Below are 14590 nucleotides of genomic sequence, written 5' to 3' on the forward strand. Positions count from 1 at the left end.
TTGGCGCGGTTCTGTCCCAGGTTGTCAACGGGGTGGAGTGTGTTGTTGCATACGGCAGCAGAGTGCTGTCGCCAGCCGAACAGCGTTACTGTGTCACGCGCCGGGAACTATTCAGGTCTCCCGCATTAACGAGTTGATTGCTCTGGACATCCCTGGTTCGGTTCCCGTCACCCCTCGTGGGAATAAATATTTGTTGGTTGGCGTCGAATATTTATCGCGCTGGCCGATGGCCTGGCAGCTATGGATGGGAGCCATCCGGTAGTGCCACCTAGGCACATGCCATGGTACAATGGTGAGCACACAGGACTTGTAATGAATACAGAGGTACTATGTACAGGGGCGGCAAGCAGCTAAAAAATGGTGCACGTTTATTATAAATACGACATTCTCAAATGGTTTCGAAATTAAGTGTCTTATCAGCAGAATCGTGCAGAGTTTCTGCCGAACATACACAGCATTAGTTCCTAACACACTTTGGCAGAGTTGGTGTCACTGCCTGGGAAAGGAACATTAATGGTGATTTTGTGGAAAGTCAGGTGAAATGGGTGGTTGGTCAGACTGACCAGCACCCTGTGCTGTGTGGATCGCTCGTGGTTCTGGCCACCAATCGCCAAGCAAATTGGTTGCAGAGACTTCCACGTGTAGAGTGACTTCAGTTGTGTGCAACCGAGTTGCGCAACTGCTTGCACCGGCTGTGGCCGTGTGCGGAAAGCTAACTCGGGTCAAACCTGGGTTTCGAAGCGCGGTGTAGCGTTAACCATGACACTACCGCTCCACACAATCACACACACGCGAAGATCGACACCAAATACGTGCTCTGTTGCACCGCACAGCAACTCACACGCACACTGCAGTGTCCAATAACAACACAAATGTATTAATCATGACAACCACCTGCTCTGCCACTCAAAGCAATGTCCATCACATGGCCATCAACGCGACACATATAGTTCATCACGGTCACCCGACCAGCAGGAGTCACGTGTGTGAGCAGTCCGTGAATGTCGCCGGGCTATGGTGATGCAGTGGTGTGGGTTGGACAAGGGGCGGATGATGATGTCTGTCATGGAAATCTGTGGAGCGGCACGGAACAAAAGTGGGACGGGTGGCCCAGTGTGGAGCAGGAGCCGCTCGGCTGGGACGAAGGTGGGGAGGAATCCACTGATCCGGTGGAGGCGTGGGGAGGAGGGCGGGACGCCGCGTGAAGCGCGACTCGTGGGAGTGGTGCCAGGCAGAAGGGGCACCTGGGACTCCGTACGCGGGACCCCGGCCGTTGCACCTGGGCTGGGGGGGGATCCGCTGCCCTGCAGGTGGAGCGAGGCCGGGGGGAAGGTGCTCTCGGTCCGGGTGGATGGGACGAATCAATGCGGATGGAGTTGAGGATTCGAGAGGAGGTTTGCGGAGGCGGGGAGGAAGGCGGCTGTTGCGGGACTTGCGGTAACGCTGCCGTGAAGAATAGGGAGCAAAAGACTGTGCCGGGCCCGGTCTGGTATCACGGTGGCGTGGAGGAACCCAGGGCTCTGGTGGAGGTGGAGGCAGGTGGAAAGCAGGGAGCTCCCAATCCTGGGGTTTAGCTTGATTACTCATGGGTGGAGGTGATGGTGCGAGTGGCGGTGGTGGCGATAGTGGCAGTGGAAGCGATGGCAGAAGTGGAGGTTGAGGCAATGGCAGGAGTGAAGGTGGAGTCGATGTCAGCAGTGGGGGTAGAGTTGATATCAGTGGTGGAGGCAATGGCCTGAGTAGAGATGGAGGCGATGGCAGCAGTGGAGTTGAGGATTCGAGAGGAGGTTTGCGGAGGCGGGGAGGAAGGCGGCTGTTGCGGGACTTGCGGTAACGCTGCCGTGAAGAACAGGGAGCAAAAGACTCGTGTGCCGGGCCCGGTCTGGTATCACGGTGGGGTGGAGGAGCCCAGGGCTCTGGTGGAGGTGGAGGCAGGTGGAAAGCAGGGAGCTCCCAATCCTGGGGGTTAGCTTGATTACTCATGGGTGGAGGTGATGGTGCGAGTGGCGGTGGTGGCAATAGTGGCAGTGGAGGCGATGGCAGAAGTGAAGGTTGAGGCAATGGCAGGAGTGAAGGTGGAGTCGATGTCAGCAGTGGGGGTAGAGTTGATATCAGTGGTGGAGGCAATGGCCTGAGTAGAGATGGAGGCGATGGCAGCAGTGGAGCCGATGGCCCGATTGGAGGTGTAGGCGATGGCAGCAGTGGGGGCGATGTCCTGAGTAGAGATGGAGGCGATGGCCTGAGTAGAGGTAGAGGCGATGGCCTGAGTAGAGGTGGAGGCGATGGCCTGAGTTGAGGTGGAGACGATGGCCTGAGTAGAGGTGGAGGCGATGGCCCGAGTAGAGGTGGAGGCGATGGCCCGAGTGGAGGTGGAGGCGATTGCCTGAGTGGAGATGGAGGCGATGGCCTGAGTAGAGGTGGAGGCGATGGCCCGAGTGGAGGTGGAGGCGATTGCCTGAGTAGAGGTGGAGACGATGGCCTGAGTAGAGGTGGAGGCGATGGCCTGAGTAGAGGTAGAGGCGATGGCCTGAGTTGAGGTGGAGACGATGGCATGAGTAGAGGTGGTGGCGATGGCCTGAGTAGAGATGGAGGCGATGGCCTGAGTAGAGGTGGAGGCGATGGCCTGAGTGGAGGTGGAGGCGATGGCCTGAGTTGAGGTTGAGACGATGGCATGAGTGGAGGTAGAGGCGATTGCCTGAGTGGAGGTGGAGGCGATGGCCTGAGTAGAGGTGGAGGCGATGGCCTGAGTGGAGGTGGAGGCGATGGCCTGAGTAGAGGTGGAGGCGATGGCCCGAGTGGAGGTGGAGAAGATGGCCCGAGTGGAGGTGGAGGCGATGGCCTGAGTGGAGGTGGAGGCGATGGAAGCAGTGGAGGTGGAGTTGATATCAGTGGGGGAGGCGATGGCCTGAGTAGAGATGGAGACGATGTCCTGAGTGGAGGTGGAGGCGATGGCCTGAGTAGAGGTGGAGGCAATGGCCTGAGTTGAGGTGGAGACGATGGCATGAGTAGAGGTGGAGGCGATGGCCTGAGTAGAGATGGAGGCGATGGCCTGAGTAGAGGTGGAGGCGATGGCCTGAGTAGAGGTGGAGGCAATGGCCCGAGTGGAGGTAGAGGCGATTGCCTGAGTGGAGGTGGAGGCGATGGCCTGAGTAGAGGTGGAGGCGATGGCCTGAGTGGAGGTGGAGGCGATGGCCTGAGTAGAGGTGGAGGCGATGGCCCGAGTGGAGGTGGAGAAGATGGCCCGAGTGGAGGTGGAGGCGATGGCCTGAGTGGAGGTGGAGGCGATGGAAGCAGTGGAGGTGGAGTTGATATCAGTGGGGGAGGCGATGGCCTGAGTAGAGATGGAGACGATGGCCTGAGTGGAGGTGGAGGCGATGGCCTGAGTAGAGGTGGAGGCGATGGCCTGAGTAGAGGTGGAGGCGATGGCCCGAGTGGAGGTGGAGGCGATGGCCCGAGTGGAGGTGGAGGCGATGGCCCGAGTGGAGGTGGAGGCGATGGAAGCATTGGAGGTGGAGTTGATATCAGTGGGGGAGGCGATGGCCTGAGTAGAGATGGAGGCGATGGCCTGAGTGGAGGTGGAGGCGATGGCAGCGGGGGAGGCGATGGCAGCGGTGGAGGCGATGGCCCGAGTAGAGATGGAGGCAATGGCCCGAGTGGAGGTGGAGGCGATGGCCCGAGTGGAGGTGGAGGCGATGGCCCGAGTGGAGGTGGAGGCGATGGCCCGAGTGGAGGTGGAGGCGATGGAAGCATTGGAGGTGGAGTTGATATCAGTGGGGGAGGCGATGGCCTGAGTAGAGATGGAGGCAATGGCCCGAGTGGAGGTGGAGGCGATGGCCCCAGTGGGAGCGATGGCCTGAGTGGAGCTGGATTCTTCAGGTGAGGAGCACAGCTCTGCTTGGTGCCGGGGCTGTTTCCCCTCCCCTGCGCCCGCCGCTTTCGTCTCCGCGCCGCGGCCATACGAGCCCAGGGACTCGGTGCTCGGCCGAGACCTCCACCTTTCTTTCTCTGCAGCGCCCGGGAAATCTTCCTCCTTCCGGTCCTCATCCTCATTCTCATCGCTCTCTGCAAAAGTTACGAAAAACATCAACGGCGTCATTAGCTGAATCTCCCTGCTCCGTGTCTGTGAGTGCGTTGTGACCCTGGGGACAGACTTGCGAGTTTGTTTTTTATGTTTTTGAGCCAGGAGGCCAGGATTGGGAAAAACTTGGGCCACTTTTCATCCAGGCAACTGGAGAGCAGCACAGACTAAGTCTTACTTACCAAACATTTAAACTAACAACAGCATACTCTTTGGTATCTTTCGGTAAAATCACGTAGATAGAAAAATAACTAATAAAGTGAAACCTTGGATTGCGAGCATAATTCCTTCTGGAAACGTGCTCTTAATCCAAAGCACTCGTATATCAAAGCGAATTTCCCCCATAAGAAATAATGGAAACTCAGATGATTCGTTCCACAAACCAAAAATACCGTATTCATATAAAAAATATTAATACAAAATACCTTTTTATATTTTTATTATTTAATATAAAGTAATCAAATTTATTAATTACATTTAATCGTGGCTGGTGTGAGGGAGACGAGATAGAGGATGGTTATTGTGTAGGACGACTTTCACTTGCAGTACAGTTACTAAAGAACAGTCACTACACATGGACACAAAATAAAAAAATGCTTTACGCACACACACGTATTCACAACACTACAGTACTGTAGTAAACAGTATACACGTGGTCACAACACTATAGTACTATAGTAAACAAGATAGGTTCGCACGGATGTTGACTATACGAGTGAGGCACACCGACTGAGACCGAGCATGGGAGACGATTACCCACAATCCCGCAGTATACACGTGGTCACAACACTATAGTACTATAGTAAACAGTATACACGTGGTCACAACACTATAGTACTGTAGTAAACAGTACACACGTGGTCACAACACTATAGTACTGTAGTAAACAGTATACACGTGGTCACAACACTATAGTACTATAGCAAATACAGTATACACGTGGTCACAACACTACAGTACTATAGTAAACAGTATACACGTGGTCACAACACTATAGTACTGTAGTAAACAGTACACACTTGGTCACAACACTATAGTACTGTAGTAAAGAGTATACACGTGGTCACAACACTATAGTACTGTAGTAAACAGTATACACGTGGTCACACTATAGTACTATAGTAAACAGTACACACGTGGTCACAACACTATAGTACTGTAGTAAACAGTATACACGTGGTCACAACACTATAGTACTGTAGTAAACATTACACACGTGATCACAACACTATAGTACTGTAGTAAACATTACACACGTGGTCACAACACTATAGTACTGTAGCAAACAGTGTACACGTGGTCACAACACTATAGTACTATAGTAAACACTAGACACGTGGTCACACCACTATAGTACTGTAGTAAACAGTATACACGTGGTCACAACATTATAGTACTATAGTAAACAGTATACACGTGGTCACAACACTATAGTACTATAGTAAACAGTATAGACGTGGTCACAATACTATAGTACTATAGTAAACAGAATACACGTGCTCACAACACTATAGTACTGTAGTAAACAGTATACACGTGGTCCCAACACTATAGTACTATAGTAAACAGTATACACGTGGTCCCAACACTATAGTACTATAGTAAACAGTATACACGTGGTCACAACACTACAGTACTATAGTAAACAGTATACACTTGGTCACACCACTATAGTACTGTAGTAAACAGTATACACGTGGTCACAACACTATAGTACTATAGTAAACAGTATACACGTGGTCACAACACTATAGTACTATAGTAAACAGTATACACGTGGTCACAACACTATAGTACTATAGTAAACAGTATACACGTGGTCACAACACTATAGTACTGTAGTAAACAGTATACACGTGGTCCCAACACTATAGTACTATAGTAAACAGTATACACGTGGTCACAAGACTATAGTACTGTAGTATACAGTATACACGTGGTCACAACACTACAGTACTATAGTAAACAGTATGCACGTGGTCACAACACTATAGAACTGTATTAAACAGTATAGACGTGGTCACAACACTATAGTACTATAGTAAAGAGTATACACATGGTCACAACACTATAGTACTATAGGAAACAGTATACACGTGGTCACAACACTATAGTACTGTAGTAAACAGTATACACGTGGTCCCAACACTATAGTACTATAGTAAACAGTATACACGTGGTCACAAGACTATAGTACTGTAGTATACAGTATACACGTGGTCACAACACTACAGTACTATAGTAAACAGTATGCACGTGGTCACAACACTATAGTACTGTAGTAAACAGTATAGACGTGGTCACAACACTATAGTACTATAGCAAACAGTATACACGTGGTCACAACACTATAGTACTGTAGTAAACAGTATACACGTGGTCCCAACACTATAGTACTATAGTAAACAGTATACACGTGGTCACAACACTATAGTACTGTAGTATACAGTATACACGTGGTCACAACACTACAGTACTATAGTAAACAGTATGCACGTGGTCACAACACTATAGTACTGCAGTAAACAGTATAGACGTGGTCACAACACTATAGTACTATAGTAAACAGTATACACATGGTCACAACACTATAGTACTATAGTAAACAGTATACACGTGGTCACAACACCATAGTACTGTAGTAAACAGTATACACGTGGTCACAACACTATAGTACTATAGTAAACAGTATACACATGGTCACAACACTATAGTACTATAGTAAACAGTATACACGTGGTCACAACACCATAGTACTGTAGTAAACAGTATACACGTGGTCACAACACTATAGTACTATAGTAAACAGTATACACATGGTCACAACACTATAGTACTATAGGAAACAGTATACACGTGGTCACAACACTATAGTACTGTAGTAAACAGTATACACGTGGTCCCAACACTATAGTAATGTAGTAAACATTACACACGTGGTCACAACACTATAGTACTGTAGTAAACAATATACACGTGGTCACAACACTATAGTACTATAGTAAACAGTATACACGTGGTCACAACACTATAGTACTGTAGTAAACAGTATAGACGTGGTCACAACACTATAGTACTGTAGTAAACAGTATACACGTGGTCACACTATAGTACTGTAGTAAACAGTATACACGTGGTCACAACACTATAGTACTGTAGTAAACAGTATACACGTGGTCACAACACTATAGTACTGTAGTAAACAGTATACACGTGGTCACAACACTATAGTACTGTAGTAAACAGTATACACGTGGTCACACTATAGTACTATAGTAAACAGTATACACGTGGTCACAACACTATAGTACTGTAGTAAACAGTATACACGTGGTCACAACACTATAGTACTGTAGTAAACATTACACACGTGATCACAACACTATAGTACTGTAGTAAACATTACACACGTGGTCACAACACTATAGTACTGTAGCAAACAGTGTACACGTGGTCACAACACTATAGTACTATAGTAAACAGTACACACGTGGTCACACCACTATAGAACTGTAGTAAACAGTATACACGTGGTCACAACATTATAGTACTATAGTAAACAGTATACACGTGGTCACAACACTATAGTACTATAGTAAACAGTATAGACGTGGTCACAACACTATAGTACTGTAGTAAACAGTATACACGTGGTCACACTATAGTACTATAGTAAACAGTATACACGTGGTCACAACACTATAGTACTGTAGTAAACAGTATACACGTGGTCACAACACTATAGTACTGTAGTAAACATTACACACGTGATCACAACACTATAGTACTGTAGTAAAAATTACACACGTGGTCACAACACTATAGTACTGTAGCAAACAGTGTACACGTGGTCACAACACTATAGTACTATAGTAAACAGTACACGCGTGGTCACACCACTATAGAACTGTAGTAAACAGTATACACGTGGTCACAACATTATAGTACTATAGTAAACAGTATACACGTGGTCACAACACTATAGTACTATAGTAAACAGTATAGACGTGGTCACAAAACTATAGTACTATAGTAAACAGTATACACGTGGTCACAACACTATAGTACTGTAGTAAACAGTATACACGTGGTCCCAACACTATAGTACTATAGTAAACAGTATACACGTGGTCACAACACTATAGTACTGTAGTAAACAGTATACACGTGGTCCCAACACTATAGTACTATAGTAAACAGTATACACGTGGTCACAACTCTACAGTACTATAGTAAACAGTATACACTTGGTCTCAACACTATAGTACTGTAGTAAACAGTATACACGTGGTCACAACACTATAGTACCATAGTAAACAGTATACACATGGTCACAACACTATAGTACTATAGGAAACAGTATACACGTGGTCACAACACTATAGTACTGTAGTAAACAGTATACACGTGGTCCCAACACTATAGTACTATAGTAAACAGTATACACGTGGTCACAACACTATAGTACTATAGTAAACAGTATACACGTGGTCACAACACAATAGTACTATAGTAAACAGTATACACGTGGTCACAACACTATAGTACTGTAGTAAACAGTATACACGTGGTCCCAACACTATAGTACTATAGTAAACAGTATACACGTGGTCACAACACTATAGTACTGTAGTATACAGTATACACGTGGTCACAACACTACAGTACTATAGTAAACAGTATGCACGTGGTCACAACACTATAGTACTGTAGTAAACAGTATAGACGTGGTCACAACACTATAGTACTATAGTAAACAGTATACACATGGTCACAACACTATAGTACTATAGGAAACAGTATACACGTGGTCACAACACTATAGTACTGTAGTAAACAGTATACACGTGGTCCCAACACTATAGTACTATAGTAAACAGTATACACGTGGTCACAACACTATAGTACTGTAGTATACAGTATACACGTGGTCACAACACTACAGTACTATAGTAAACAGTATGCACGTGGTCACAACACTATAGTACTGTAGTAAACAGTATACACGTGGTCACAACACTATAGTACTGTAGTAAACATTACACACGTGATCACAACACTATAGTACTGTAGTAAACATTACACACGTGGTCACAACACTATAGTACTGTAGCAAACAGTGTACACGTGGTCACAACACTATAGTACTATAGTAAACAGTACACACGTGGTCACACCACTATAGAACTGTAGTAAACAGTATACACGTGGTCACAACATTATAGTACTATAGTAAACAGTATACACGTGGTCACAACACTATAGTACTATAGTAAACAGTATAGACGTGGTCACAACACTATAGTACTGTAGTAAACAGTATACACGTGGTCACACTATAGTACTATAGTAAACAGTATACACGTGGTCACAACACTATAGTACTGTAGTAAACAGTATACACGTGGTCACAACACTATAGTACTGTAGTAAACATTACACACGTGATCACAACACTATAGTACTGTAGTAAAAATTACACACGTGGTCACAACACTATAGTACTGTAGCAAACAGTGTACACGTGGTCACAACACTATAGTACTATAGTAAACAGTACACGCGTGGTCACACCACTATAGAACTGTAGTAAACAGTATACACGTGGTCACAACATTATAGTACTATAGTAAACAGTATACACGTGGTCACAACACTATAGTACTATAGTAAACAGTATAGACGTGGTCACAAAACTATAGTACTATAGTAAACAGTATACACGTGGTCACAACACTATAGTACTGTAGTAAACAGTATACACGTGGTCCCAACACTATAGTACTATAGTAAACAGTATACACGTGGTCACAACACTATAGTACTGTAGTAAACAGTATACACGTGGTCCCAACACTATAGTACTATAGTAAACAGTATACACGTGGTCACAACTCTACAGTACTATAGTAAACAGTATACACTTGGTCTCAACACTATAGTACTGTAGTAAACAGTATACACGTGGTCACAACACTATAGTACCATAGTAAACAGTATACACATGGTCACAACACTATAGTACTATAGGAAACAGTATACACGTGGTCACAACACTATAGTACTGTAGTAAACAGTATACACGTGGTCCCAACACTATAGTACTATAGTAAACAGTATACACGTGGTCACAACACTATAGTACTATAGTAAACAGTATACACGTGGTCACAACACAATAGTACTATAGTAAACAGTATACACGTGGTCACAACACTATAGTACTGTAGTAAACAGTATACACGTGGTCCCAACACTATAGTACTATAGTAAACAGTATACACGTGGTCACAACACTATAGTACTGTAGTATACAGTATACACGTGGTCACAACACTACAGTACTATAGTAAACAGTATGCACGTGGTCACAACACTATAGTACTGTAGTAAACAGTATAGACGTGGTCACAACACTATAGTACTATAGTAAACAGTATACACATGGTCACAACACTATAGTACTATAGGAAACAGTATACACGTGGTCACAACACTATAGTACTGTAGTAAACAGTATACACGTGGTCCCAACACTATAGTACTATAGTAAACAGTATACACGTGGTCACAACACTATAGTACTGTAGTATACAGTATACACGTGGTCACAACACTACAGTACTATAGTAAACAGTATGCACGTGGTCACAACACTATAGTACTGTAGTAAACAGTATAGACGTGGTCACAACACTATAGTACTATAGTAAACAGTATACACATGGTCACAACACTATAGTACTATAGTAAACAGTATACACGTGGTCACAACACTATAGTACTGTAGTAAACAGTATACACGTGGTCCCAACACTATAGTACTATAGTAAACAGTATACACGTGGTCACAACACTATAGTACTGTAGTATACAGTATACACGTGGTCACACCACTACAGTACTATAGTAAACAGTATGCACGTGGTCACAACACTATAGTACTGTAGTAAACAGTATAGACGTGGTCACAACACTATAGTACTATAGTAAACAGTATACACATGGTCACAACACTATAGTACTATAGTAAACAGTATACACGTGGTCACAACACTATAATACTGTAGTAAACAGTATATACGTGGTCCCAACACTATAGTACTATAGTAAACAGTATACACGTGGTCACAACACTATAGTACTGTAGTAAACAGTATACACGTGGTCCCAACACTATAGTACTATAGTAAACAGTATACACGTGGTCACAACACTATAGTACTGTAGTAAACAGTATACACGTGGTCCCAACACTATAGTACTATAGTAAACAGTATACACGTGGTCAAAACACTATAGTACTATAGTAAACAGTATACACGTGGTCACAACACTATAGTACTATATTAAACAGTATACACGTGGTCACAACACCATAGTACTGTAGTAAACAGTATACACGTGGTCACAACACAAGCAATCGTCTTCAGGTGAAATAATACAGCAGGCGGACTGCTGAGACAGGAAGAAATGTAGCGAGAGAGCTACTGCAACCAAAGGTTACACTATATACGTTTGTGGTGGGATTTGCAAGTAAATGTAAGATCGCAGAGCAAGCATACCCCGGCTAATCCCTCGGCTACTCCGAGGGGGAGTGGGAGCGGAGGGGCTGCCGTAACGGGCGAGATAGTGGGGGTGAAATTTACAGAGGGTACAAGCTGATAGAAAGAGGATCAAACTCAGCAAACTTAGAAATGTAATGCAACTCATTGAGTCGGCCAACACAACAAATAATACTTTGCCTGGTTGATCACCGTCCTTCTCTGCTTGTGTCTCCCTGTGTGTGGGGAGCGGTGGTGCAGCTGTTAGCGCTACGCTGCGCTATGAACCTGGCGACCCGGGTTCGATTCCCGCTCACGGCCAACACCAGTGACGATTATCTGAACCGGTCCCGGGCCTCCCCTAGGTCGACTCAGCCTCAAATGAGTACCTGGTGCGGTGTGTAAACATCGCCACTAGGGAGACAAAGGCGGTCGGGCGTGGTGCTGGCCACCCACCCCCTCGTGTACTGTTCCGGCCTTCACAGGTGCTCGCTAACAGCACTTGCCCCTACAGTCTGTTCAGGCTATACGGGGGATCTTTGTGTCTCCCTGTCTGTGTTTGGTCTCTCTCTCTCAAATTTAGTTTCACCTGATGACGACTGCTTGAGTTGCAATCGAAACGTCGTATTCTATTATTTTGTTTATTTTTTCTACGTGACTTTACCGAAAGACCATTGAGTAACAACAGTGTTTTTACGAATCACAGCTAAGAGACAAACAACATTATATTTTCTATTAAACATAACATTTTAATAACATGTTAAAAAATACTTTAAATCTCATCACTGCTCCTCATACTCAATCCGTGATCAGTGCCGGATTATCCTCGGAACAAAATAATCATTAGCTGTGGGCCCCGCACTTTCAAGCGCCCCGCGCTAAATGATCTCACCCTATAAATCCCCGTTCAGTGATTCTGTACTTGCTCTATTACTATAGTAAAATTACAATTACTTTACTATGCAAGTTAAAAACTTCGTGCTTTATAATTGTGTTTTTTATTTATTCTGGGCACCTTTATAATATAAGCTACAGGACCCGCACGAGCTTAATCCGGCACTGTCCGGGATACTGTTCCAGTGCCCAACCAGGCTGTTGAAGACACCGTGAGTGGAGTTGAGGGGGATCGGTGGAGGTGTGAAGGGGGCGAGTGATGCCGACGGGCTGCGAGGGGGTCATCCGAGAGGGTGCCCAGTGGGGAGATGAAGCAATGAAATCGCTCCACGTGCAGGTGCTGGGTGGATTACTGCACGGCGGCATCGTGGGAGGTGGCGACGGGTCGTGGAGGTCTCTACCCACTAGTGGATTGACCATGGCTGATGGTGGTGATGATGATGGATGTTGCTCACTCACTTGGCGACGTATGAAACGCCAGAGATGCACGGCGATGTGCAGGGTGTTCAGCAGCACGGTGGAGCTGATGGCCTCCTTGCAGCCGCTGTACAGCTGACCTACAGCGTGGAGCAGAGCAGGGAGCGCGCTGTCCACTATGGCCTGGCAGCTGCTGCTCAGCTCACCCATAGCCTGCAGGAGGGCAGGGAGCACGCTGTCCACAATGTCCTCACTGTGGCTACTGAACATCGGTCCCCAGGTGGCGACCCCTGCTGATGCAGAGACGTTCTTCACGAGTCCCGAGTAGTTGATCGTGGTGGTGGTGGTGTTGGAGGCGTTAATGTCCGAACCCCCACGCCGAGATCCTCCGAGGAGCTCCACCATCGGCTGCGTGAGCAGCAGAACCACAGTGAGGACAGCCGTGAAGATCGCCATGGTGGTGATGGTGGCGAAGGTCTCTGAAGAACTCGAAGTGGAGGAGCAGCGTGGGGCGAGGTGGTTTCCTCTCCAGGAGCCGACTCCACTCTGACCTCTGCCGTGACGTCACCGGGCCATGACGTCACCGTGACGTCAGAGGTTTCCACGGCTCTTACGTCATTATAGCATTTGGAACGTGGCTGTGCAATGGAACATCAACACGTGATGCACTACAACACTGTATTGTTTATAGAATTGTAATACAATACTAATTATTCACATCTGAGACAGAACATCGGCAGAGGAGGGAGCCTAACTCCTCACTTCTCCCAACCAGCTTAAAAGTCGCTACGAATCTTAACAGCGTTCATTGAAGCTCTGTGGATGTGTAGGCCTTACTTTAACATATATTTCTGTGACCAGTCACAAGCTAATCCCTTAGCTATTTCAATGCTAAATTACTAGTTGCCTCCGTGGATGTGTAGGTTTTTATTTTTCGATTTAAAGCTTTCGTGACTGCAATTATTCATCTTCTTTGGTTCTTTCGGTAAAGTCACGTAGAATGAGAATAAAATAATAAATTTATAAAATAAAATAACACAATAATATTCTCACGACGTTTCGGCCACAACACAAGCGGCCTTCATCAGGTGAAGGGGGCGAGACTGTCTGGTAGGACAGCGCTGGAGTGAGAGGGCCACGTTCAGATCACGGCTTTTAAGCTGTGTGAGAGGAACAAAGAGCCTTGACAAAGGGATTAGCATAAAATTTAGCATTGAAATGGCTGAATGATTAGCTTGTGACTGGTCACAGAAATAGCTATGTTAAAAGTTAAAGCATACACATCCGCAGAGGCCCCCATTGTTAAAAGGAATTAGCATAGAATTTAGCATTGAAATAGCTAAGTTAAGGCATACACATCCGCAGAGGCACCCCTTGACAATGGGATTAGCATAGAATTTAGCATTGAAATGGCTGAGTGACTCGCTTGTAACTGCTACAGAAATAGTTACGTTGAAGTAAGTGCCTCGGTGAATGTGTATGCTCTGATCTTGAAATTCTTTCGCACCGTACGTAGCCCACCGCTCCCCCCACCACACACGTGCACAGCAGCTCCAGAGAGCGACTTTTGGGTCAGAGGTAGCCGCATTGTACTGGGGCCGTCCATAAATGAGGGGGGGGGGGTGAGAAATGTGACGTCACATCAAAATGCGCAACT

At 46.0% G+C, this 14590-nt stretch overlaps 1 protein-coding gene across 1 annotated transcript; it reads right to left on the reverse strand.

Moving 5' to 3' along the window:
- Positions 1-351: 351 nt before the first annotated feature.
- Positions 352-13135, reverse strand: LOC142924305 (uncharacterized; the record flags this gene model as incomplete). The annotated part of the gene is made up of 2 exons (XM_076066441.1): positions 352-4062; positions 12976-13135. Coding segments are annotated over 2 exons (2247 nt in total), but the record flags the coding sequence as incomplete, so codon positions are not given.
- Between the last annotated feature and the right edge of the window lie 1455 nt (positions 13136-14590).

This window comes from Petromyzon marinus, chromosome 11 (genome assembly GCF_048934315.1).
Source record: "Petromyzon marinus isolate PM22_M1 ecotype Great Lakes invasive population chromosome 11, UKy_Petmar_22M1.pri1.0, whole genome shotgun sequence".
Classification (NCBI taxonomy): domain Eukaryota; kingdom Metazoa; phylum Chordata; class Hyperoartia; order Petromyzontiformes; family Petromyzontidae; genus Petromyzon; species Petromyzon marinus.